Source organism: Zea mays, chromosome 5 (assembly GCF_902167145.1).
Source record: "Zea mays cultivar B73 chromosome 5, Zm-B73-REFERENCE-NAM-5.0, whole genome shotgun sequence".
Taxonomy (NCBI): domain Eukaryota; kingdom Viridiplantae; phylum Streptophyta; class Magnoliopsida; order Poales; family Poaceae; genus Zea; species Zea mays.
The window spans coordinates 215,696,974-215,720,193 of record NC_050100.1 but is presented as its reverse complement, the minus strand read 5'-3'; the positions used below and the strand labels follow the sequence as shown (position 1 = coordinate 215,720,193).

Below are 23,220 nucleotides of genomic sequence, written 5' to 3'. Positions count from 1 at the left end.
CAATTCTGCGATGTCTGCGTGTTGACAAAGCAGAGACGGCTCCCCTTTCCCCAGCAGTCGAGCTTCCGAGCCAAGGAGAGGCTCGACCTCGTGCATGGGGACTTGTGTGGCCCGGTGACACCAGCCACACCAGGAGGACGACGCTACTTCTTGCTGCTCGTCGACGATCTCTCCCGCTACATGTGGGTGATGATCCTTGGAAGCAAGTGAGAGGCTGCAAACGCCATCAAGCGTGTGCAGGTCGCTGCGGAGGCGGAGTCCGGCCGCATGCTGCGCGTGCTGCGCACCGACAACGGCGGCGAATTCACGGCGGCTGAGTTCGCGTCGTACTGCGCGGATGAGGGCGTTCAGCGCCACTACTCCGCGCCGTACAGCCCGCAGCAGAACGACGTCGTCGAGCGGCGCAACCGTCTGGTTGTGGGGATGGCTCGGGCTCTCCTCAAGCAGAGAGGAATGCCAGCTGTCTTCTGGGGAGAGGCGGTGGTGACAGCGGTTTACATCCTCAACCGCTCGCCCACCAAGGCTCTCAACGGGATGACATCGTATGAGGCTTGGCATGGGCGCAAGCCGGCGGTCTCTCACCTACGGGTCTTCGGCTGCCTCGCGTTCACCAAGGAGCTTGGCCACATCAGCAAGCTCGACGATAGGAGCACCCCGGGGGTGTTCATTGGCTACGCGGAGGGCTCGAAGGCCTACCGCATCCTTGACCCAAGAACACAGCGTGTGCGCACGGCGCGCGACGTAGTGTTCGACGAAGGGCGAGGATGGGCGTGGGACAAGGCGGTGGACGACGGCACGACTCCGACGTACGACTTCACCATCGAGTACGTCCACTTTGAGGGAGCTGGGGGAGTAGGCAACTCTTCTCCGAGCAGGTCTACCCCAGCCTCCAAGTCTCCACCGACTCCAGCGCCACACTCTCCAGCTCCTGCTACAACGAGCTCTTCACCACCACGCACTCCAGCCACGACTCCGGCTACAGCAAGCTCTTCGCCACCACGTACTCCAGCACCGACGGTACCCTCTCCGGGAACGTCCTCTCCGACACCAGCTCGTGTCGAGCACGACCCAGTGGAGCTCGTGACCCCTCTGTCCCGCGACGAGGACCGCGTCGACGCGTGCTACGACGGCGAGCCGTTGCGGTATCGAAGGGTGGAGGGCCTTCTCATCGACCCGTCGGTGCCAGGCCCTGCATCTCGCATTCTGGCAGGAGAGTTGCATCTTGCATGCGACGATGGTGAGCCTCGGTCTTTCGCGGAGGCCGAGAAACATGCGGCTTGGCGTGCCGCGATGCAGTCGGAGATGGACGCGGTTGAGACGAACCGCACCTGGGAGCTCGCTGATCTCCCTCATGGTTATCGCGCGATCACCCTTAAATGGGTGTTCAAACTGAAGAGGGATGAAGCCGGCGCCATCGTCAAGCACAAGGCTCGCTTGGTGGCACGCGGTTTCCTACAGCAGGAGGGGATCGACTTCGACGATGCTTTCGCCCCCGTGGCACGGATGGAATCCGTGCGACTCCTCCTTGCGCTGTCAGCCCAGCAGGGCTGGCACGTTCATCACATGGACGTCAAGTCGGCGTTTCTCAACGGCGACTTAAAGGAGGAGGTCTACGTACACCAGCCGCCAGGTTTTGCGATCCCTGGCAAGGAGGGCAAGGTGTTGCGCCTGCGCAAGGCTCTCTATGGCCTGCGACAGGCACCGAGGGCGTGGAATGCCAAGCTGGATTCCACGCTCAAAGGAATGGGTTTCACGCCAAGCCCGCACGAGGCGGCCATCTATCGGCGGGGCAATGGAGAAAATGCCCTGCTGGTGGGTGTCTACGTCGATGACTTGGTGATCACCGGCGCCAAGGATGCAGAGGTGGCAGCATTCAAGGAAGAGATGAAGGCCACCTTCCAAATGAGTGACCCGGGGCACCTCTCCTTCTACCTGGGGATTGAGGTGCACCAGGGGGACTCCGGGATCACACTTCGCCAGACCGCCTACGCCAAGCGCATTGTTGAGCTAGCTGGGCTCACCGACTGCAACCCAGCTCTCACTCCGATGGAGGAGAGGCTGAAGCTGAGTCGCGACAGCACGACGGAGGAGGTGGACGCTACACAGTACCGGCGTCTTGTGGGGAGCCTTCGCTACCTCGTCCACACACAGCCTAACTTGGCATACTCCGTCGGCTACGTTAGTCGGTTTCTGCAGCGACCGACGACGGAGCATGAGCAGGCTGTGAAGAGGATCATCCGCTATGTTGCGGGGACTCTCGACCACGGTCTCTACTACCCGAGGTGCCCTGGGGAGGCACACCTTGTCGGGTACAACGATAGCGACCATGCCGGCGACATCGACACCAGCAAGAGCACAAGCGGAATCCTCTTCTTCCTCGGCAAGTGCCCCATCAGCTGGCAGTCGGTCAAGCAGCAGTTGGTGGCCATGTCCAGCTGCGAGGTCGAGTACATAGCGGCGTCCACTGCTTCGGCTCAGACGCTCTGGCTGGCTCGACTGCTCGGTGATCTCCTCGGGAGAGACACTGGAGCGGTGGAACTCAGGGTGGACAGCCAATCCGCTCTGGCATTGGCCAAGAACCCCGTGTTCCATGAACGGAGCAAGCACATCCGGCTGAGATACCACTTCATCCGAGCCTGCTTGGCAGAAGGGAGCATCAAGGCGCGCTACATCAACACCAAGGATCAGCTTGCAAACCTGCTCACCAAGCCCCTTGGTAAGATCAAGTTTGTTGAGCTTTGCTCCAGGTCCGGGATGGCCCAACTTTCTCACAAGACGGCGCCCAAGACTTAGGGGGAGAATGATGGAATAAGTCTTGAGCATCTAGAGGACAGCCTGCTTTTGACTGTCATCTGTAGTCCTTTAGCATCTAGAGGACAGCTTGACTGTCCTCTGTAGTCTCTTTAGCATCTAGAGGACAGCAGTCGCTTTTTTGACTGTCCTCTGTAGTCGCTTTAGCATCTAGAGGACAACAGTCGCTTTTGACTGTCCTCTGTAGTCGCTTTAGCATCTAGAGGACAATCCTGTTGTGTAGTGTGTGTGAGAAGGTGTGGTAGTGCAGCCCCTAGGGCTATAAATATGTGTCCCCAACCCCTCTAAGGGTATGCCATTGTGTAGTGTTTGAAGAATAAACAGAAAATTGCCCCAACTCATAGTGTCATCCTCTTGATGAGAGTTAGAGTCCCTCTACTTACAGAGCCATCTCCAGCGGCACCGGCCGCAGCGGCACTCCTCCACCTTGATGAGTCGAAAGCACGCGTTTTCCTCGGTGACGGCTCCAACAAGGACATGATCGAAGGATGGTGCCTCGACACCGGCGCCACTCATCACATGACCGGCCAACGGGAGTTCTTCACCGAGCTTGACTCTAGCGTCCGAGGCTCCGTCAAGTTTGGGGACGCCTCCGGCGTAGAGATCAAGGGCGCCGGCTCAGTCGTCTTCACCGCCGCGTCTGGTGAGCACAGGCTGCTCACCGGAGTCTACTACATCCCCGCGTTGAGTAACTCTATCATCAGCTTGGGACAGCTGGATGAGAACGGTTCGCGCGTGGAGGTCGAGCACGGAGTCATGAGGATCTGGGATCCCTCTCGTCGCCTTCTTGCCAAGGTACGCAGGAGTCCAAATCGGCTATACATCCTCAATGTGAAGGTGGCACAACCTTGCTGCCTTGCTGCTCGTCGAGACGACGGGGCATGGCAGTGGCACGAGCGCTTCGGGCACCTTAACTTCGAGGCCCTGAAGCGGCTCAATGCCAAGGAGATGGTGCGAGGCCTGCCGTGCCTTGACCATGTGGAGCAATTCTGCGATGTCTGCGTGTTGACAAAGCAGAGACGGCTCCCCTTTCCCCAGCAGTCGAGCTTCCGAGCCAAGGAGAGGCTCGAGCTCGTGCATGGGGACTTGTGTGGCCCGGTGACACCAGCCACACCAAGAGGACGACGCTACTTCTTGCTGCTCGTCGACGATCTCTCCCGCTACATGTGGGTGATGATCCTTGGCAGCAAGGGAGAGGCTGCGAACGCCATCAGGCGTGTGCAGGTCGCTGCGGAGGCGGAGTGCGGCCGCAAGCTGCGCGTGCTGCGCACCGACAACAGCGGCGAATTCACGGCGGCTGAGTTCGCATCGTACTGCACGGATGAGGGCGTTCAGAGCCACTACTCCGCGTCGTATAGCCCGCAGCAGAACGGCGTCGTCGAGCGGCGCAACCAGACGGTTGTGGGGATGGCTCGGGCTCTCCTCAAGCAGAGAGGAATGCCAGCTGTCTTCTGGGGAGAGGCGGTGGTGACAGCGGTTTACATCCTCAACCGCTTGCCCACCAAGGCTCTCAACGGGATGACACCGTACGAGGCTTGGCATGGGCGCAAGCCGGTGGTCTCTCACCTACGGGTCTTCGGCTGCCTCGCGTTCACCAAGGAGCTTGGCCACATCAGCAAGCTCGACGATAGGAGCACCCCGGGGGTGTTCATTGGCTACGCGGAGGGCTCGAAGGCCTACCGCATCCTTGACCCAAGAACACAGCGTGTGCGCACGGCGCGCGACGTAGTGTTCGACGAAGGGCGAGGATGGGCGTGGGACAAGGTGGTGGACGACGGCACGACTCCGACGTACGACTTCACCATCGAGTACGTCCACTTTGAGGGAGCTGGGGGAGTAGGCAACTCTTCTCCGAGCAGGTCTACCCCAGCCTCCAAGTCTCCACCGACTCCAGCGCCACACTCTCCAGCTCCTGCTACAACGAGCTCTTCACCACCACGCACTCCAGCCACGACTCCGGCTACAGCAAGCTCTTCGCCACCACGTACTCCAGCACCGACGGTACCCTCTCCGGGAACGTCCTCTCCGACACCAGCTCGTGTCGAGCACGACCCAGTGGAGCTCGTGACCCCTCTGTCCCGCGACGAGGAGCGCGTCGACGCGTGCTACGACGGCGAGCCGTTGCGGTATCGAAGGGTGGAGGGCCTTCTCATCGACCCGTCGGTGCCAGGCCCTGCATCTCGCATTCTGGCAGGAGAGTTGCATCTTGCATGCGACGATGGTGAGCCTCGGTCTTTCGCGGAGGCCGAGAAACATGCGGCTTGGCGTGCCGCGATGCAGTCGGAGATGGACGCGGTTGAGACGAACCGCACCTGGGAGCTCGCTGATCTCCCTCATGGTTATCGCGCGATCACCCTTAAATGGGTGTTCAAACTGAAGAGGGATGAAGCCGGCGCCATCGTCAAGCACAAGGCTCGCTTGGTGGCACGCGGTTTCCTACAGCAGGAGGGGATCGACTTCGACGATGCTTTCGCCCCCGTGGCACGGATGGAATCCGTGCGACTCCTCCTTGCGCTGTCAGCCCAGCAGGGCTGGCACGTTCATCACATGGACGTCAAGTCGGCGTTTCTCAACGGCGACTTAAAGGAGGAGGTCTACGTACACCAGCCGCCAGGTTTTGCGATCCCTGGCAAGGAGGGCAAGGTGTTGCGCCTGCGCAAGGCTCTCTATGGCCTGCGACAGGCACCGAGGGCGTGGAATGCCAAGCTGGATTCCACGCTCAAAGGAATGGGTTTCTCGCCAAGCCCGCACGAGGCGGCCATCTATCGGCGGGGCAATGGAGGAAGTGCCCTGCTGGTGGGTGTCTACGTTGACGACTTGGTGATCACCGGCGCCAAGGATGCAGAGGTGGCAACGTTCAAGGAAGAAATGAAGGCCACCTTCCAAATGAGTGACCTGGGGCATCTCTCCTTCTACTTGGGGATTGAGGTGCACCAGGGAGACTCCGGGATCACAATTCGCCAGACCGCCTACGCCAAGTGCATTGTTGAGCTGGCTGGGCTCACCGACTGCAACCCAGCTCTCACTCCGATGGAGGAGAGGCTGAAGCTTAGTCGCGACAGCACGACGGAGGAGGTGGATGCTACACAGTACCGGTGTCTTGTGGGGAGCCTTCGCTACCTCGTCCACACACGGCCTGACTTGGCATACTCCGTCGGCTACGTTAGTCGGTTCTTGCAGCGACCGACGACGGAGCATGAGCAGGCTGTGAAGAGGATCATCCGCTATGTTGCGGGGACTCTCGACCACGGTCTCTACTACCCGAGGTGCCCTGGGGAGGCACACCTTGTCGGGTACAGCGACAGCGACCACGCCGGTGACATCGACACTAGCAAGAGCACAAGCGGGATCCTCTTCTTCCTCGGCAAGTGCCTCATTAGCTGGCAGTCGGTCAAGCAGCAGGTGGTGGCCATGTCCAGCTGCGAGGCCGAGTACATAGCGGCGTCCACTGCTTCGACTCAGGCACTCTGGCTGGCTCGACTGCTCGGTGATCTCATCGGGAGAGACACTGGAGCGGTGGAACTCAGGGTGGACAGCCAGTCCGCTCTGGCATTGGCCAAGAACCCCGTGTTCCATGAACGGAGCAAGCACATCCGGCTGAGACACCACTTCATCCGAGACTGCTTGGCAGAAGAGAGCATCAAGGCGCGTTACATCAACACCAAGGATCAGCTTGCAGACCTGCTCACCAAGCCCCTTGGGAAGATCAAGTTTGTTGAGCTTTGCTCCAGGTCCGGGATGGCCCAACTTTCTCACAAGACGACGCCCAAGACTTAGGGGGAGAACAATGGAATAAGTCTTGAGCATCTAGAGGACAGCAGTCGCTTTTGACTGTCCTCTGTAGTCCTTTAGCATCTAGAGGACAGCTTGACTGTCCTCTGTAGTCTCTTTAGCATCTAGAGGACAGCAGTCGCTTTTTGACTGTCCTCTGTAGTCGCTTTAGCATCTAGAGGACAACAGTCGTTTTTGACTATCCTCTGTAGTCTCTTTAGCATCTAGAGGACAATCCTGTTGTGTAGTGTGTGTGAGAAGGTGTGGTAGTGCAGCCTCTAGGGCTATAAATATGGGTCTCCAACCCTTAGATGGGTATGGCATTGTGTAGTGTTTGAAGAAATAAACAGAAAATTGCCCCAACTCATAGTGTCATCCTCTTGATGAGAGTTAGAGTCCCTCTACTTACAGTCACCTTGCCGCAGGCCCCTCTTGTGTTGGATGTATTCTCCAGGCACTCCATTAAGCATAATTTGGGTAGAGGAGGTCATAAGCAGCCCACTGATCACATCTCTCCATATAGGACCGAATCCAACCTTTTCCAATACTTCAAGTAAGAAAGACCAAGACACTGAATCGAAGGCCTTGGAGATGTCCAGCTTGAGAAGAATTCTAGGCTGTTTTTGAGCATGTAGCAATCTTGCAGTCTGCTATACTAACATGAAGTTGTCTTGAATGAATCGGCCCTTAATAAACGCACTTTGGTTCTTAGAAATCAGCTTGTCCATATAGACTCTCAGTCTGTTTGCCATGATCTTCGAGATTAACTTTGCGAAGCTGTGGATCAAGCTAATAGGCCGAAAGTCCTTGGCAAGGATGGCATCCTCTTTTTTAGGTAAGAGAGTGATGAAGGCTGTGTAGCAGAAGGGAAGTCATACGAAACTACAACAAGAGCCTAAGTGTAGGTTGGTATGCAAGTGTGAACACCACTGTTTTTAAGGCGTCGCCTAGGCGTCGCCTAGGCGACGCCTAGGCGTCCGGGCGGTGGTCTGACGCCTAGGCGCCTTGCCCGCCTACCTCGCCTAGGCGTCGCCTAGGCGCCGCCTAGGCGTCTAGACGGTGGTCCAACGCCTTGGAGCGCCTTACCGCTTTAAAAACCATGGTGAACACTAAGAAAACAACTTAAACCACAGCTCACTGTAAGATAAGAAATGAAGAATATCTACTGGAGCTTAACTTTGACTAACAAAAGTCATAGTTTAGCCCATATCCATCTATTTGTCATGCTGCATAAACTACGGGATGTCTCATTCACAGCCAACAAAAATAAACACTACAGTTTGGTATTAGCAACAAATATTGGCTGCTGTTTGGAGCTTTGAATTGGCACCAAAGCCTTGCGTTCAAGGAAAATTTGGCAGCACCAATCCAACAAAGGTGGCCAACTAGGATAACCCTGACTAGACTCGAATTATGAAGTTTGGCTATATTTTGCCAGGGAAAAAATGATAAGATTGTGGATCCATATCACATTCACAGTTTTTGGCAAACTTACATGAGTCTACCGCTTCTGTGATTGCCGACAAGTTGGCATGGCAAATTGGCAAGAAACCAAAATCTAGAACTTGCCAACATCTTCGCATCACACAGGGTTCGGAAGAGCCAAAATTTGGTAAGGCTCATCAGGGTCATACACCAAACATGTCCCGAATGCTAATAAAAGTACTTAAGTTGGGCACATCATACTGAAAAGCAAATATTCCAAAGGAAACATAAGTTCAGATACACTAACCAAGAATTTTTTTTCTTTAAGAAAGGAAACAACAGTAAAAATCTCGCTCTCTGAATAAAGCTGCAGTGTTGCTGCTAGTGAAGCTTGTACATTTGATCCTAAAGATGTGTTGAGGAAAACCAACTTCAGAAGCTCCAAGGCATTTGCAACAGCCAATGATTTCCATATGCCTCTTTCAATAATCTTATTTCGGTGATCCTTAATGATTTTTTCTTGAGGTTTGCAGAAGACTTCCATGTTTTCACTTTCTGCATTTGAATGTCTGCATGATTTTTCAGGATCACAGAACCCGCTTTCTGAAACTGCACTCGTTTTGGTTTCACCTAGTATAGCCTGATTATTCTAAAATGAAAAAAAACATTATTGACAAATATATGTCTGTGTATCGGCTGTTGATGTTAAATGTAGAAATTACTTACTGGCAGTTCCTGAGAACATATTGTGTCCTTTGTGACATCATTATCATTGTTAATGTTTTTTTGATTAACAGGCCCAATTCTCTTGGCCTGATCTATTTTTTCTGTTTGAATTAATTCAAGGACTTCATTAAGTGCACTCTTTATCTCTGGAACTTCAAAGTCATCCCAATTGAATTGCTCACAATCTGAATCCAAACTGTTTTCTTGACTTCTGTTTGAAATCTGGGGAAACAATCTTCTCCTTTTCAAACTCCTTTCCTTTTCAAGATATCTAACATACCGTTCCCCAAGAAGGTTACATAAACACATGACAGCTCCTCTTATCTTTCCGTTTGTTTTCAATAGTAGTGCCATCCTTCTAAGACATGTATGTGGTGGAGCTGGAAGATCAGAGAGAGACTTCCAAGGTACACGATAATATCTTGCCCCAAGTACTGCACGCACTCTAATGTATGCCATCAGCAGTTTTCTACAAATAATAATAAAATGGTCAGGACCATCGTGCATGATCGTCAACTAAAGTATTGAGGTTTAGAAATCAATTTTCAGACCAAGCATGGGCAGACAAAAATAATAATACCTATCAGATTCACATGTCCAAAAGAATCTTTTACTTCTCATGCAGCTCTTTCTTAAGATAGCATACCGACTGATCATTGGTACTTCTTCATCAACAATAGGTTGCTCCAATATTTGTTCAGCAGATCCACTTGCTTGTACTGTACGTTTCAGAAGCTTCAGGCTGGTCCCATCGGCACGTCTCTTTCTTCTCACAGGAGTCAATCCAGAACCAACTCTTTGCTGCTTTTGTTTAGAAGTAAAGCTGGGCTGTTCATGGAGCCGAGATTGCCTTTCATATGAAAGGCGAAGTACCTATATGGAACCAATCCAGCTGATCAGCACACTAATGAAGAACTGTATACAGAATAGACAATGAGAAATGCCAATCAGCACGAAAAGATAAATAAATGAAACAAACAAACAATAGTAAGAAATATCCTGTCTCACAATGTGCACCACTGGACCTAACTCTAGCAGTGGCAAAGCTAGAGTGAATCGGAGGGTGCACATCCTTTAAGGGTGCATAATAACAATTTGTAGTTGGTGCATATATGGTAAAAATCTAGTCTAAATCACTAGTTTTGCAAATTTATATGGGTGCATTTGCACCCAGTGTTGTCTACCTAGCTTTGCCCCTGAACTCTTGCCTGAGTGAGTGCTATGCAAGGTAGCTTTGAAGCAGCTCGCACATTGTTACAGGATATTTTTGTACATGTGTCCGATTTGTGCCAGTGATGTTACATTCCAATCGATATTGCAATTGCCTTTATTTATTTGTTCTTCCCAGGTATCTATTATTCATATTATCTATAGCACCGAGTTTTTATCCACTAATTAAACCAAGCACATATCGCTTTTGTTGCATATTGTTCACTCAATCAGGGTAAACCAGAGGACTCACCATGTATCCCCTTGCCCTTATATTCCTTATTTGCCCCATCTGCCCCTACGCTGTAGAGTGTAGCAACAACTATTTCGCTAAGCATACCGTCTCTCTCCCTCTCAACCTTTTGCAGCATGTGTTGTGTAAATATGTTAAGATAAGGTTCCCTTATCCATCAAAACCCCATGACAGAGAGTAGGGAAGCATCTAGAACTAGAAGGGGGAGATCACAGGATAACGACACGGTCAAGCAAATAATGCAAAGTAGCACATTCTGTCTCACGTGCTTAAACGCAAAAAACTCAAAGATGGTGACAAATGAACCATTTTGCATGTTAAAACAGTGCACTTCATGCTACTTATGTTCAAACCTGTGGTAGCATAGAGTTAAAAACACAAGCTAAAGAAATACAGAAATGCAAAATGAGATTAAATTAATATAGTGCTTCAGATCAATAAATGATAACGAAGGAAAATCTAAGCGCATACCTGCTCTACAGAAAGATTCAGTTCTCTTGCTATTCTAACACAGTCTTTAAAAGGAATTTTCCCCTTCTCACCAACATCCATAATACGCTGTTGCAACTCCAGTCGTTGTTCAGTAGTCATGACTCTAAGTGAACACCATGAACGACGATGAGAAACCTATATGAAACAGAACATCATATATTCATATAGTATCAAAACAATGTAAATAAATGCTCTGGTCTAAGAGAGCTAGACAGATAGCCACTTCCAGCTAATACAGTTTCCAGTGGGTATAATGGGTTTCAGTAATAAATAGTGGGAAAACTCTGACAAGTAACAAGGATTCAGTAATAGATAGTGTAATGATTCTGACAAGTAACAAACAATGAAGTGCTTGCGGCTGTAGATCTGCCAATATAAGCCAAAAGGTACAAACAAGCAATAGAGTCGATACTGGTGTTTAGATTCAGGAAATTAAGGGTTGTTTGGTTTGAGGAAAAACCCTGTTCTAGATGAGGTAGTGCATTATGAGTTCATCCAATGATTTTGGTGGAATTAAATTTGGATGACTCCATTCCTCACGCTTGTAGGGGATTAGTTGGTGATGGATCAACCCATCCATTCCACAAACCAAACATCAAAGTGAGGAGTGAGACGATGGATCACTCCATGCATTAAACCAAACACACCATTAGTGTTTCAAATAGCTCTAGCAGTAGTGAGACTTCTAGCAACAGCACTTCGGCAGCTAGCGAAGAGCTGGCTGTTTGTAATGCCTGTTTTTTAGAATGACTAACTCAGCGGAGTCCGATGTCCCAGGTACGTCCCTTCCCTCCCTTCCCGCGCGTCCCTTCCGGGGCCGACGCTTGCACTCCCCAATGCCCCACACCGACGCCCACTCTAGGGCCGGCGGCCACTTTCCAGGGGATCGCCGCCGCCCCTCCCTCCACCCATTTAGCCCCCCTGCAGGCGTCCGCTTCCTCCCATCCTCCTCCTCTGTGCGCGGCTCTGCTCAAGCTTGACGGGCGGTCCAAGCCTGATCGCTGGCGCGCGGATAGTCCCGCTGGTGGCGGCTCCTGCAGCTCCGCTGGGAGTGTCTCCTCTGGCCCCTCCTTCCGCGACGTGGTGCTGCTTTCCCGGCCTTCTCCGGCTGGTCGGACTCCCAAGTCTGGGCCTCGGGTGTCTCTATGCAGGGAGCTTCAGGACGTGGTTCTCCAGCCGTCGGTCGTGGGGGACCTACGAAGTGCGCCGCTGATGGTTGGCAGACAGTGGAGTCCCGGCGTTCCAAGCGGCCGCGTCTGAAGGCTAGCAGGTTCCAGCGACCTGCACCTGCCAATCTTTCCGGCAGGTGCTTCAACTGCCTCTCCCCAAGTCACCTGGTCCGAGACTGCCGTTCAAAGACAAGGTGTTTCAAGTGCTGTGGGCTTGGGCATAGGGCGTCCCTCTGCCTTGTGGCTCCAGTTCGTGCTCAAATTTCCACATCTGTTCCCAAGCAGACGGTGTGATCCCGTCTTGGTGGTGTCGTTCCAGGCAAAGCTTCTGTTTGGTCCCGTCTTCAGAATCAGCAACCTCCTGGGACCTTGCAGTCTGTCTAGAGCAGACTTTCCCCTCCGTTGTCTGGTGGTCTGTGCCAGGCGAGGCGCTTTGTTCATCCTGCAGCGCCTCGAAAGGTGTGGTGGAGGAAGACTTCGGTGGCTACAGTCACAGGCAACCAGTATATGATTCAAGGGATGGCTACTGACCATGCAGTGGGCGCGGATGTCGTCACTATCAGGGGCCGCTCTCGCCGTCGTCACTCTCGCAAGAGGCGAAACCCCCCACCCCACCCCTCCCAGAGATGATGGGAGCAGGATTTATGTGCAGCCCCGTTTGCCTTCTCTAAGGCTTGTACCCCCATGCTTACTGGGTTGGAACCACGCCATGACTGTTGCCAAGGAAGATCTTCGCTTGGCAGTGGTTGTCACGGTGATCAGCAATCGTGACTCAATATTTGAATTCGAAGTGGCATCCCTGCTCTCACCAAGATTGGAAATCGCTGAAGACTCCCTTGTTCTCCATCGTTTTATCCCCAAATAGTTTCCTGCTGGTTCTCCCGTCTGAAGATTTGGCTCAAAGGCTTGACACGAGGTGGTCCATTCAGCGGGCTGCGACTTTCACAGTGGTCTGCAAGCGATGGTCTAGATTTTTCAACTCTTCTGGCAGAACTCTTCCTCAGCTGGTTGACCTAGAATTAGATGGCATCCTAGTGCACATGTGGGAGACGGCCACGGTGGAACATTTGATAAACCCATTTGCTTAGCTATTTAAGGTGCATCTGGATACCTCTGGCCTGAGTGACCTTGTTTCCTTCAGATGCTCTGCCTGGTGCATTGATACATCCATGATTCCGGAGTCACGAGAGCTCTGGATCACTGAACCTCTGCAGGCGCCTACTGGAGATTCGCAAGGAGTTATTTCTTTGGGTTATTCAGTGAAGATTAGACGGTCTATCCCTTCTTCAGCTGCTACTGCTCCTTTGGTCTCAGCCTCACTGTCATCGCCTCGTGATCATGATGATGGCCCTAGGTCACACCGACGGCCTCGGTCACACTCACCACGAGGCGGACCACGTGAAGACATCAACACTTTCAGTCTTGGTGAGCAGGGATAGCAACAACGTCCAGCCAAAGAAAGGCTGGGACCAAGATGCTTGGATTACAAACAGACGAATCCTAACTCTTCTGTGCTGGACAATTCTGTGGTTGGCCCTTGCTGCGATCTCATCGAAGAACACCGTGCGGGCCTAGACACTCCCTCCGGGGACGCCTCGGCTCCGGTGCGCTTTGAAGAGCAAATTCAACATGCTGCCATCTCTAAACATGCAGAGCCTAAACACACTAAGCAGAATTTCGCGGATGGTACTTGCTGCGATCACACGGAAGAACACCGTGCGGGCCTTGAGACTCCCTTCGGAGATGCCTCGGCTCCGGTGCACATTGAAGACCAATGCAGCGATCAGCCGATCACACTGCTGAACACCGTGCGGGCCTTGAGAACCCCTACGGGGATGACTCGGCTCCAGTGCACACTGAAGAGCAAGCGTAATGGGGGTCTTCTTTGTTTTCGACCACCGTAACGGGGGTCTTCTTGTACTGATCCATTTTGGATCCTTTTTTCCTCCCTTCTTAATGAAATGATGCGCATGTCTCTTGCACGTTCGAGAAAAAAAAAAGAATGACTAACTCACTAAATGATTGGTATCTCAATTATTCTCATGAAGGACTGAGGCTAAAAAGATGGAATGCTGAGTATTCATAGAATGAATAAGTTTGTTCACTTCCATTCCCGTAATGCATGTTTTCTATAGAATGGTTGATTCGCTAAACGACTGTTAACTCAGTAATTCTCATGAATGACTGAGACTAAAAGATGGAATGACTGACCTAGATAAACTATGAGATAAATATGTCAAGTAGGATCTAGTTTTGAAGCTTTCGTCGCGATGAATACAATGGTGAAATCAGTTTTCAATTTTGACACTCGGTTCAGTAGATGTTTTTTTAAACGGAACATCAAGTCATGCATGGACGCGTCATTTTTTGGGAGTGGGAGGAAGGTTGGTTGGCTAGGCGTGCGCACAAGATGTGTGTTAGGGAGTGGTGCCAAAATAGCGTGTGTGTGTTTTACTAGATACATTGCTTTAGCTATGAACCTAGACATAGTGTATATCTAAGTGCGTAGCAAAAGTTCTACATCTAAAAAAGCCAAAATGTCTTATAATTTGGAACTAAGGGAGTATATATTATGAAATTTTCTCATGTCAAATCCAAGTCACTATTTTCACAGTTGTCAATATAAATAGTTAACACAGCTATATTAGCATTCAAAGTTGAGGAATTTGATAATTCAAATTCGAAGGGTCTGTTTGTTTTCATCCATACTTATATAAGATAGCTTATGGCCCAAGGGCAGTATGGTAAACACAAATATGGGAAACTTATTTCGGCATCAAGGGTGGTGTTTCTCACCGTACTGCCCATGCCCAGAAGCTACCTTATGTAAGTTGGGGAGCAAACAAACAGGCGCTAAGTACATTTATTCAACGTATGCGATAATCCTATGCATCAATGATGTACAACAGATGAGACAAACCTCCGGGACAGAACTGCCAGGGAAGGCACTTAACGGGTCAGCCAAACCAGCTGTTAAATAACAGCACTCTAGTGTTTCCCAATAAGAATCAACAAACTCTTTCTTTGAAAGTACAAAATCATGCCGAATTTTCCGATGATTGTTCAGTTGGGAAGATGGAAGAATTCTTGGCATGGGTTCTTCGATGTAAGGCCTGAGCTCCATCGAATGTGTATACATGGCATTTGACGATACACCAGCATCTTCTAAGAATTCTTTTGCAAGCTGAACCAGCTGTGAAACATAGATAAAGTGGTAAGTTTGTCACAACCTAGTCGCCTACGCAATTAAGGATTAATTATTGAACAATATAGCAAGTATCAAACATATGTGCCAAGTATAGCAATTACTGAATAACCTTTAAGATTAATGTTCGGTAATAGTTTTCAGGAGCACGTCTAAGTTGTAGCTTTTCACAAGGCTAACTACAAATATTAGAAAAGAATAAAGTTTATTACCTTGAGCTTGTCCAAAATATTTACTAAACGTGAGAGTCGGCCATTGGCATGAGTATCCAAGATCTGATTGTATTCCTCTGTAGGTATTTCTGAAAGTGTTTTTCCAAGCCTACACAACGTTATCATGTTATCAATCTTCTTTGCTGACCCAACAATTTGTAGAAAGAGTTCAAGGGGCATTTCTTTCATAGCTGCTTCCATAGAAAATGACAGGCATGATTGATTAAGGCTCTTATCATACTGCCCTGCTTTGGTACAACCAAATGCATTGCACCAATTTGGCAAAGAATTGACATAAGCCCACAGAAATTTATGAAATAACTTTGCTCGAATCATCTTTGCGCCTATGAATCCATTTGCATACATAGCTTCTAATAGTAATGGTTTGTAAACTTTAACTCTGCGTGAAATCCTCAGACCAGGTATGGCAGTCATATGTTGATTTTGCTTCACTTTAGCTGCTGCACCTGCGCGAGATTCGGTGTCAAAGTTCCTTTGTCTGGTCCTAAATTGCTCCACAAGTTCTGGTGACACGTCTCCAACAGAAGAATGCAGTATTACATCAAAGAGACGACTGCGAGCATAATTTGTCACCAATGGAGCACTGACTTTGATACATTTACAGCTTCCCTCTTGCTGAAGCTTATTCAACGTGCGAGTCAATGTCTTCCTATCCATTATTTTCCCGTCCTTCTTTTCAAGTCGTTCTAACCATTTATGTAACTCCACCTTCAGTACAAATTTCTTCTTCTGCAGGGCCCAAAAGAGAAAAGACAACCAGAATGATCAAATACAAGTAGACATGTGGCACACAAAGGGATAGCATGAACATGAACACACAAAAAAAGGAAATGTTGGAAGCTGAAAGTTGCTGTTACTAACTCTGACTAGGATTTAAAAAGAATTGTCTAAGTAGTAATACTTGCTCCATTCAAAAATATATCAAGTGGTCTCCAGTATGGCAGTATGCCACTTCGAAAATTATTGTACATGAAAATGATAAAAGAATTGTAAAATCTTAAATCTGTTATATTGCTAAAAAAAATTAATGAATACAGTGGCAGTTATCCAAACTACCAACTCATACAATTTACTTCGTTAGTTTGTCACAATCAGAGGATTTAACTGCACAGATTTTTTTTACTACCAACATATATTTGAAAACGGGGATAGTATTACCTAGGGTGACAAGGACAAGAATGCATGTGAACATTTATCAAAGCCCACAAAGTATAGGCTTGTTTCATGGGTCATGGTGACCACAAATATACAGAGCCCAACCCTTTGAAGAAATATAAACGATCAAAATAGTTTAATATGGAAAAAATACAAAATAATGGAGTACAATTGAAACAGTTTTATCTGGAAGAAAAATATGAAATGCTAGAGTAACTATCAGTACCATATCACCATACTATATGGCTATATGCAAAAACCAGGGATACCCCACCCCATTAAAAACATACTGGCCTAAAGCCAACACCTAGAAAAAATCTGACCCGTTTCTGCAATTTCAAATTACGAACACAAGAAATAATCGAGTACAGGAAAAACAATAAATAATAATAAGATAAATAAGACCAGCACATGACAGGATGCATACACAATGCAACTGAAATATGGAACAGGTACTGCATCAAATGTACAGTAAATTCCATGCCATGACATTCAATATTGAACTGTCACAAATATTAAATTAGATACACATTTGCATTTGATAGATCATTTATGCAAGGAATCTCGATTGACAAGTACTTGGGAAGCAACCTTTAACATGTGTAGAATCCTTCTATGGCGTTGATCATCAGAAGATAATGGACGGCACCGACGCCTCCTCTGATTCGAAGCAAGTTTATCTAGGAAAAAAGCATGTGATCACTTACATTGAGTTTAATAGCAATTTGGTTGCAACCTAAACATATATAGCTTGCCAGTTTGCCAAGAAAAAGATTAACTAATCCCATATGAAGAAACTTAACTATACAAAGGGGTGGTAATGCATCACGATTCAAATGTTTCTTCACGATTCATTTGAGCCCTTAATTAAGTTTAGTTCAAAAATGAATAGAAAATAGAGTCTGATTCTAATTCTAATATGATCCGATCCTCAAATTTTATAGTGTAAAATGTAAAGCCCATTACCACCCCTAACTATACGCAGGAACTATAGTAGTAGCCCGCAAAGTCAGGGCATGGTATTACTTGAAATTTTTTTGAACTGATAACCACCCTTAGCTGAAAAACTTATGAACTTTGGGAGAGACAACCAAAGAGCACACCCTTCGTGATTTAAATAAAATATGACTCTGTGAGGAAAATATATGCAGGATTTGAAACAGATTATATTGTCCAGCTATAGAAGTATAGATGCATTAATAGATATATGCTTCGAAAAAGCATAAAGCTCTATGGATCTACTAGTGATCTTAAAGTCAAACATGGCACAGTTTATAGACAGTACAGAAACTGCGAGCTCTTACTGCAGCATGGCAATCCCCAGATATATTAACCACAGAACCTTAACCAAATGAAGAGAAAAAAATTGTGCAAATCTAAGTAATTGTACCTTCTTCAACTAACTGGGAAACTGCAGCAGAAGCATCACGGTTGTTCTGGATATGATGTCCAATTGGTTTGTCATGGTTCTCTTCTTCAAGCAAGAGTAATTTGCCCTGTGAACTAGGTGATTCCAAATCTTTAGATGAAACTAGGGACCACAAATCCGAACAATCATCACAGTCTTCTGAGAGTGCCTCAAAATTTTGCAGAGCAGTACCAGCTTTGTAGAGTGAGAAGTTTTTTGAAGTCCAAATTCGGTACTGCGATGTCTTGTCTGGAACTTCTGCTTCCCATGTTAGGTTGAATTTTTTTAGCATGGATGATACTCGTTTATGAAGTTTTTTTGAATTGTTGAGTCCAAGATGTTTGCCAATCTAATCAGAAGTTGTATTAGACATTAGTTACTAATTTTAAGATAAACAAATTATCATCCCAATCAGATGACATAAGCAAACAAAATCTCTATCACATAATGATATGTATTCAAGCTTCTCCATATATTGATCATCAATGAATTCTGGGGTTCAACGTTCAAGGCAAGGAGCTTTTGCTCATGGGTCTGTTTTCCACTAGGAACTTCAAAATGACCCTTCACATCATGATTTGTTATTCAGCAACACTTGTCTGCCGTGGTCTTTCCACTTGGCGGTACTTTAGAAATCTGGGAAACTCTGCATGCCCAATGTGCTGGAAAGTGTATATCAGAGCTTACTATTGTGCCTGCAAAAGTATGTTGGCAGGACCTTAGGATCTCCACTACGATATATTATTAAAGCACAGTTGTTTTTAAAGATCATCATACAAAATACATCTGGACATACTATGTAGATCACTTTATGCTCTGATTGGCTGAAGTAAGTCTTTGGGTAATTGTTATGTTTACAGTAACTTTTATTTCTGATGGTGTTTCTTGCTATGCCATTTTCAGGTTAGGACTGTCCTTGACATAGAATGTGGATTTGGTACCTTTGGGGCGCATCTTTTTGAGAGAGATCTCTTGACCATGTGCATTGCTAACTATGAAGCATCAGGTAGCCAAGTGCAAATTACACTGGAGAGAGGCATTCCTGCAATGATTGGTTCATTTGCAACGAAGCAGCTTCCGTATCCCTATCTTTCCTTTGATATGGTGCATTGTGCTAAATGCAATATCGAATGGTACAAAAACGGTATGTGTGAAAGTCTTCTTTCACATGCCCTGGCCCTCATTGACGATTATAATGTTATTCAGCAATGTCTTAAGTTGGCACTTCACATATAAAGATCGGTACATGCCTAGCTGAATATTAAATATTTAAGGATATACAGTTGTGGGTGACTTTTGGTTGACTTGTAACCCTTGTCACTTCAAACTTTGCATACATCTGATTTCTGCAAAGACACATTTATGGTAATTTGGCTATAAAGTAGTATCTCTTACAGTCTTACTAAATATGTAAACGTTGGTTTTCTCTGTAATTCTGCAGATGGCATTTTCTTGGTTGAAGTGAACAGGCTTTTGAGGCCTGGTGGATATTTTGTATGGACATCGAATTTGAATACACATAGGGCCTTGCGAGACAAAGAAAACCAAAAGAAATGGACAGCCATTCGTGACTACGCTGAGGGCCTTTGTTGGGAGATGCTGTCACAACAAGATGAGACAATTGTATGGAAAAAGACGAATAAAAGGGAATGTTACAAATCAAGGTAATGTAGTGCTTATCAACCACTACAAACTTTATAATAACAGATGTTTAGTCTAGTGGTGAACTTACAGTGTTGTTTTACAGAAAATTTGGGCCTGAGCTATGTGGCCATGATCCAGAATCACCATACTACCAACCACTAAGCCCCTGCATATCTGGCACAAGAAGTCAGCGTTGGATCCCCATTGAACACCGTACCACCTGGCCATCTCAGGCTAGGCAAAACTCAACAGAACTGGACATACATGGTAAGTATTTGACTAAATAATACAATTGAAAAAACAAGCAAACAAATCAACAAAATTTAAAATATGTTAGTGTCTTAATGTTCAAATGCTTGTGTGTGTTACATTAAGAACCCTCTAATTCAACAGGTGTGCATTCAGAAGTCTTCGCTGATGATAATTCAAGCTGGGACTCCATGGTGCGAAACTACTGGTCTTTGCTATCCCCACTTATATTTTCAGACCATCCAAAGAGACCTGGTGATGAAGACCCACAACCACCATTTAACATGCTAAGGAATGTTTTAGATATGAATGCTCACTTTGGTGGATTTAATGCTGCTTTACTGAAGTCTGGAAAGTCTGTATGGGTGATGAATGTTGTTCCTACAAATGCCCCAAATTATCTACCAATAATATTTGACCGTGGTTTTATTGGGGTTCAACATGATTGGTAAGTAGTAATACATGATCTTTTGTCCTTTGTTGATTTGAATTTGTTTTACCCTTTTTTGTTTCAGGTGAGTGCTCTGGTAATGCTAAATCTTGAACTACCTTACTTGACAAAGTTTTCCAAACTAAACTTCATATGCATAGTCAGTCATAACTTGGAAATGTTAATACATGCAAATTTTAGGCATATGGAAAGTTGTTGATATAGAGGAATTAGAGCATCCTCAATTTCACATAATTTTATTAGAGTACATGGAGATTGATGCATAAGTGAAATATCAATTTGATAGACAACTTTCGGCATATCAATCTCAACCTTCAGTTAAATGATCGATGGATGGACATGTGTTAGGTGTGACGCATTTGCGACTTACCCAAGAACATATGATATGGTGCATGCTGATGGCTTTCTATCACTTGAGAAGACCCACAAGCATAGATGTTCTACTCTTGACATATTCTTGGAAGTTGATCGCATCCTACGACCAGAGGTAATGAAAATTTGGTTAATGACACTGATTTGGAATCCATTATTCAGCCGTGAATCATGTCTATAATTCATTTCAAGGTTCTTGGAAGCATGTAGAACATAAGGCCTAACACTGCACTGTTTCTGGGTATTCATGATTCTAATTTCTAAACGGTACAATCCGTAAAATGGTTCATATGGTGCCATTCTAATTAGTGTTGCTTTTTAAAACAATAAGTATTTTTTTTCTTGATTGCACCATATGGAAAGAGCCAGGGACATTCATAAAAATAGTACATTTAGCTTGGTTTAGTTTTTTTAAAAAACTGTCGCTCGTGTATGGCCATATACTTTGGTACAGCTATCTTTGTGATCATGGGCTATGGGGACTCTACTAGTGCAGAGGTTTGTCATTAGGTTTTGCAATGGGAAAGAAAGATACCCTATCCCTATGCTATACTACATTTATTTACTGTACAAGTATGATGCACAATTGCCATTTACCCATGATGAAGGAATGCGGCAGAATTATCAGACTAGTCTTGCACTGCATACTTCCACACGTGTGGAGCTGTACGCATCTGTCTCCAGTCGTAAGATTATTTTATACAAGTGTTGTCTAATTTTTTTCCTGCTTGTTTGATGTTGATGTAGGGCTGGGTCATAATCCGTGACACCGCCCCTCTTATTGAAGCGGCAAGATCTGTTGTTACTCAACTCAGATGGGATGCCCGTATTTTAGATCTTGACATAGCTAGTGATGAAAAGCTACTCGTCTGTCAGAAGCCCTTTCTCAGAAAATAAGGAGCACAAGCACAGTAGACACTGACACAAGATATGAACTTATTCTTTCACCCTATACTGTTACAGTTATTGTCTGAGCAGAACTGAGTACAAAAGCTTGGGACGAAAACACGGGAAGGTGCCATTAGATTGGTTAGTAAGTGCATGCTGCAGAGAACAGGCTTGGTGGCAAAGCTTTCCAGGCCAAGGTTTTATTGCCAAGATACAGAGATGAAGCCATGAAATTAGTTTAGTGGTGAAAACCATATCCAATAAAGGGATGACGCTGCGGTGTACATAATCGCGGTCAATGTGCCATATAGGTATAATTCGTTTTCTCCTTATTACTGTTTCTCTTTTTTTTTGTAGTTGTACCGATTTGTTTTTGTATCTTGTATGTAAATTGATTGGTCTATATACTGGTCATCCCAGACTACAGTCTAGTGAAACCAATATAATTATTATTTGGAGATGAATGATAAGCAAGAACAATTTATAACTGTTGCACTATATCTTTCTACCATTTGTACAGTTCATAATTTTTGTACATTATCGGGAACAAGAGTGACACTACATTATTCAAGAAGAATACATGGTTACTGTAAGAGGAATGTGTCAATGTTTCTTTATTGTGGTTATTACAATCTTGCAGGGTTTTTTTTGGCCATTTAACGTTAGGCTACGCGGTGGGCTGCCGATTAGCGCATTGACCGATTAATAATTATATTGGCTTATTGGGTCAACCGGTCAAGTAAAAATGCCATTACTGTACCCGGAAGCTGCTCTACCTTTGCATGAGAAATTATTCATGTTAACATGTCCCTAAATAAAATAACCTATTGCTGAAACTAGTCCACAGCCAAGCGAAACAAATATCTTCAGGTTTAGGCAACCATAATCAAGTATTGAAGAAGAAATTAGGTAACGTAACATGTATAACTCAAAAGGAAGCACAACAGCACTGCAATAGTAGGATAAAGTAAGAACCAGTCTAGCATATAATTTAAAACACATAATACCACAAAGTTGCGCCAATTCAAGGTTCAGAGAAGTACCTCAACAAGTGTAATACCTTTTGTCCCTTGGCTACTGATCATATCATATATACAGTTCTCTAATGGAAGTTCCAAAATTTGATCAGTTGCCTGACCTTTTTTAACAAATTTAAAATTTGAAGCTATACTTTTTGGCTGAAACTCATTTGGATCAAAATTTTTCAGTAGACGCAAACAACGGACAACCTGAAACATGGAATAACATTATAGCTTGTTGCTTAAGAATGTGTGTGAAACAGAAAAGTATTAAAGCAGGCATGGTGCAGTGCAGAGTGAATCTTCTATGTGGTGTAAGCCTAGCCAGATTATCTACACTCAGGGGCGGACCCAGAACAAAGTATTAATTTGTTTACCCCCAGTGTAATGGGCTTGGCCCACCTAACTACTCTATATAATATACACCCAACCCTGGATTAGGGTTAGGGTTTTCACTCATTCCAAATGGTAACAGAGCTAGGTCTTTTTCTCTCTCCTCCCTCCCTTCCCATTTGTCGGCCCGCCTCTCCCCTGGCCAGCCCCACCACCACCCCCTCCTCCACCTCCCGTCGCGCCGCCTAGAACAGCGTAGGCGCACCCCCATCGTGTGTCGCCCTCTGCGCTCTCATCGCCTGTGGAATTGCATGCCATTACCTCTTCAGTCCAAAAACATATGCATGTTTGGAGTAGCATCTAAACTGGGGTACGGAATCATGTTAATAAACTGTGACTCAAGTTAC

The 23,220-nt window shown here is 46.7% G+C and overlaps 2 protein-coding genes across 41 annotated transcripts in view; one reads left to right on the top strand and one right to left on the bottom strand.

Annotated features, from left to right (window-relative positions):
• Positions 1–8,213: 8,213 nt before the first annotated feature.
• LOC118472111 (uncharacterized) overlaps positions 8,214–23,220 on the bottom strand; it is a 58,172-nt gene continuing 43,165 nt past the window's right edge. For 6 of the 39 annotated variants that reach the window (XR_004849721.1, XR_004849742.1, XR_004849744.1 and 3 more), the window contains 7 exons: positions 22,505–22,690; positions 20,572–20,676; positions 19,590–19,675; positions 17,840–18,552; positions 17,041–17,129; positions 15,274–16,023; positions 14,480–15,049 (listed from right to left, as the gene is read on the bottom strand). Coding sequence is in view for 5 of the 39 variants with exons in the window: in XM_035959310.1 (XP_035815203.1) it covers positions 8,249–8,656; positions 8,734–9,202; positions 9,314–9,606; positions 10,667–10,822; positions 14,777–15,049; positions 15,274–16,023; positions 17,041–17,129; positions 17,840–18,206; positions 22,505–22,690 (2,991 nt within the window). In the remaining 34 variants the exon portion in view is untranslated. Of the gene's footprint in view, positions 8,657–8,733; positions 9,203–9,313; positions 9,607–10,666; positions 10,823–14,477; positions 15,050–15,273; positions 16,024–17,040; positions 17,130–17,839; positions 18,553–18,798; positions 22,691–23,220 lie in introns of those variants that run through there. The other 33 variants (XM_035959310.1, XM_035959312.1, XM_035959311.1 and 30 more) reach the window with 23 other exon arrangements.
• Positions 18,630–20,300, top strand: LOC118472112 (probable pectin methyltransferase QUA2). 2 transcript variants are annotated; one of them, XM_035959315.1, is made up of 4 exons: positions 18,630–19,001; positions 19,299–19,521; positions 19,605–19,768; positions 19,895–20,300. In XM_035959315.1, exons 1-4 carry the CDS (start codon positions 18,836–18,838, stop codon positions 20,200–20,202), a joined length of 861 nt encoding a protein of 286 aa, XP_035815208.1. In that variant the 5' UTR covers positions 18,630–18,835; the 3' UTR covers positions 20,203–20,300. The 2 variants fall into 2 exon arrangements, with proteins under 2 accessions (XP_035815208.1, XP_035815209.1); XM_035959316.1 differs by having other exon boundaries at positions 18,821–18,863.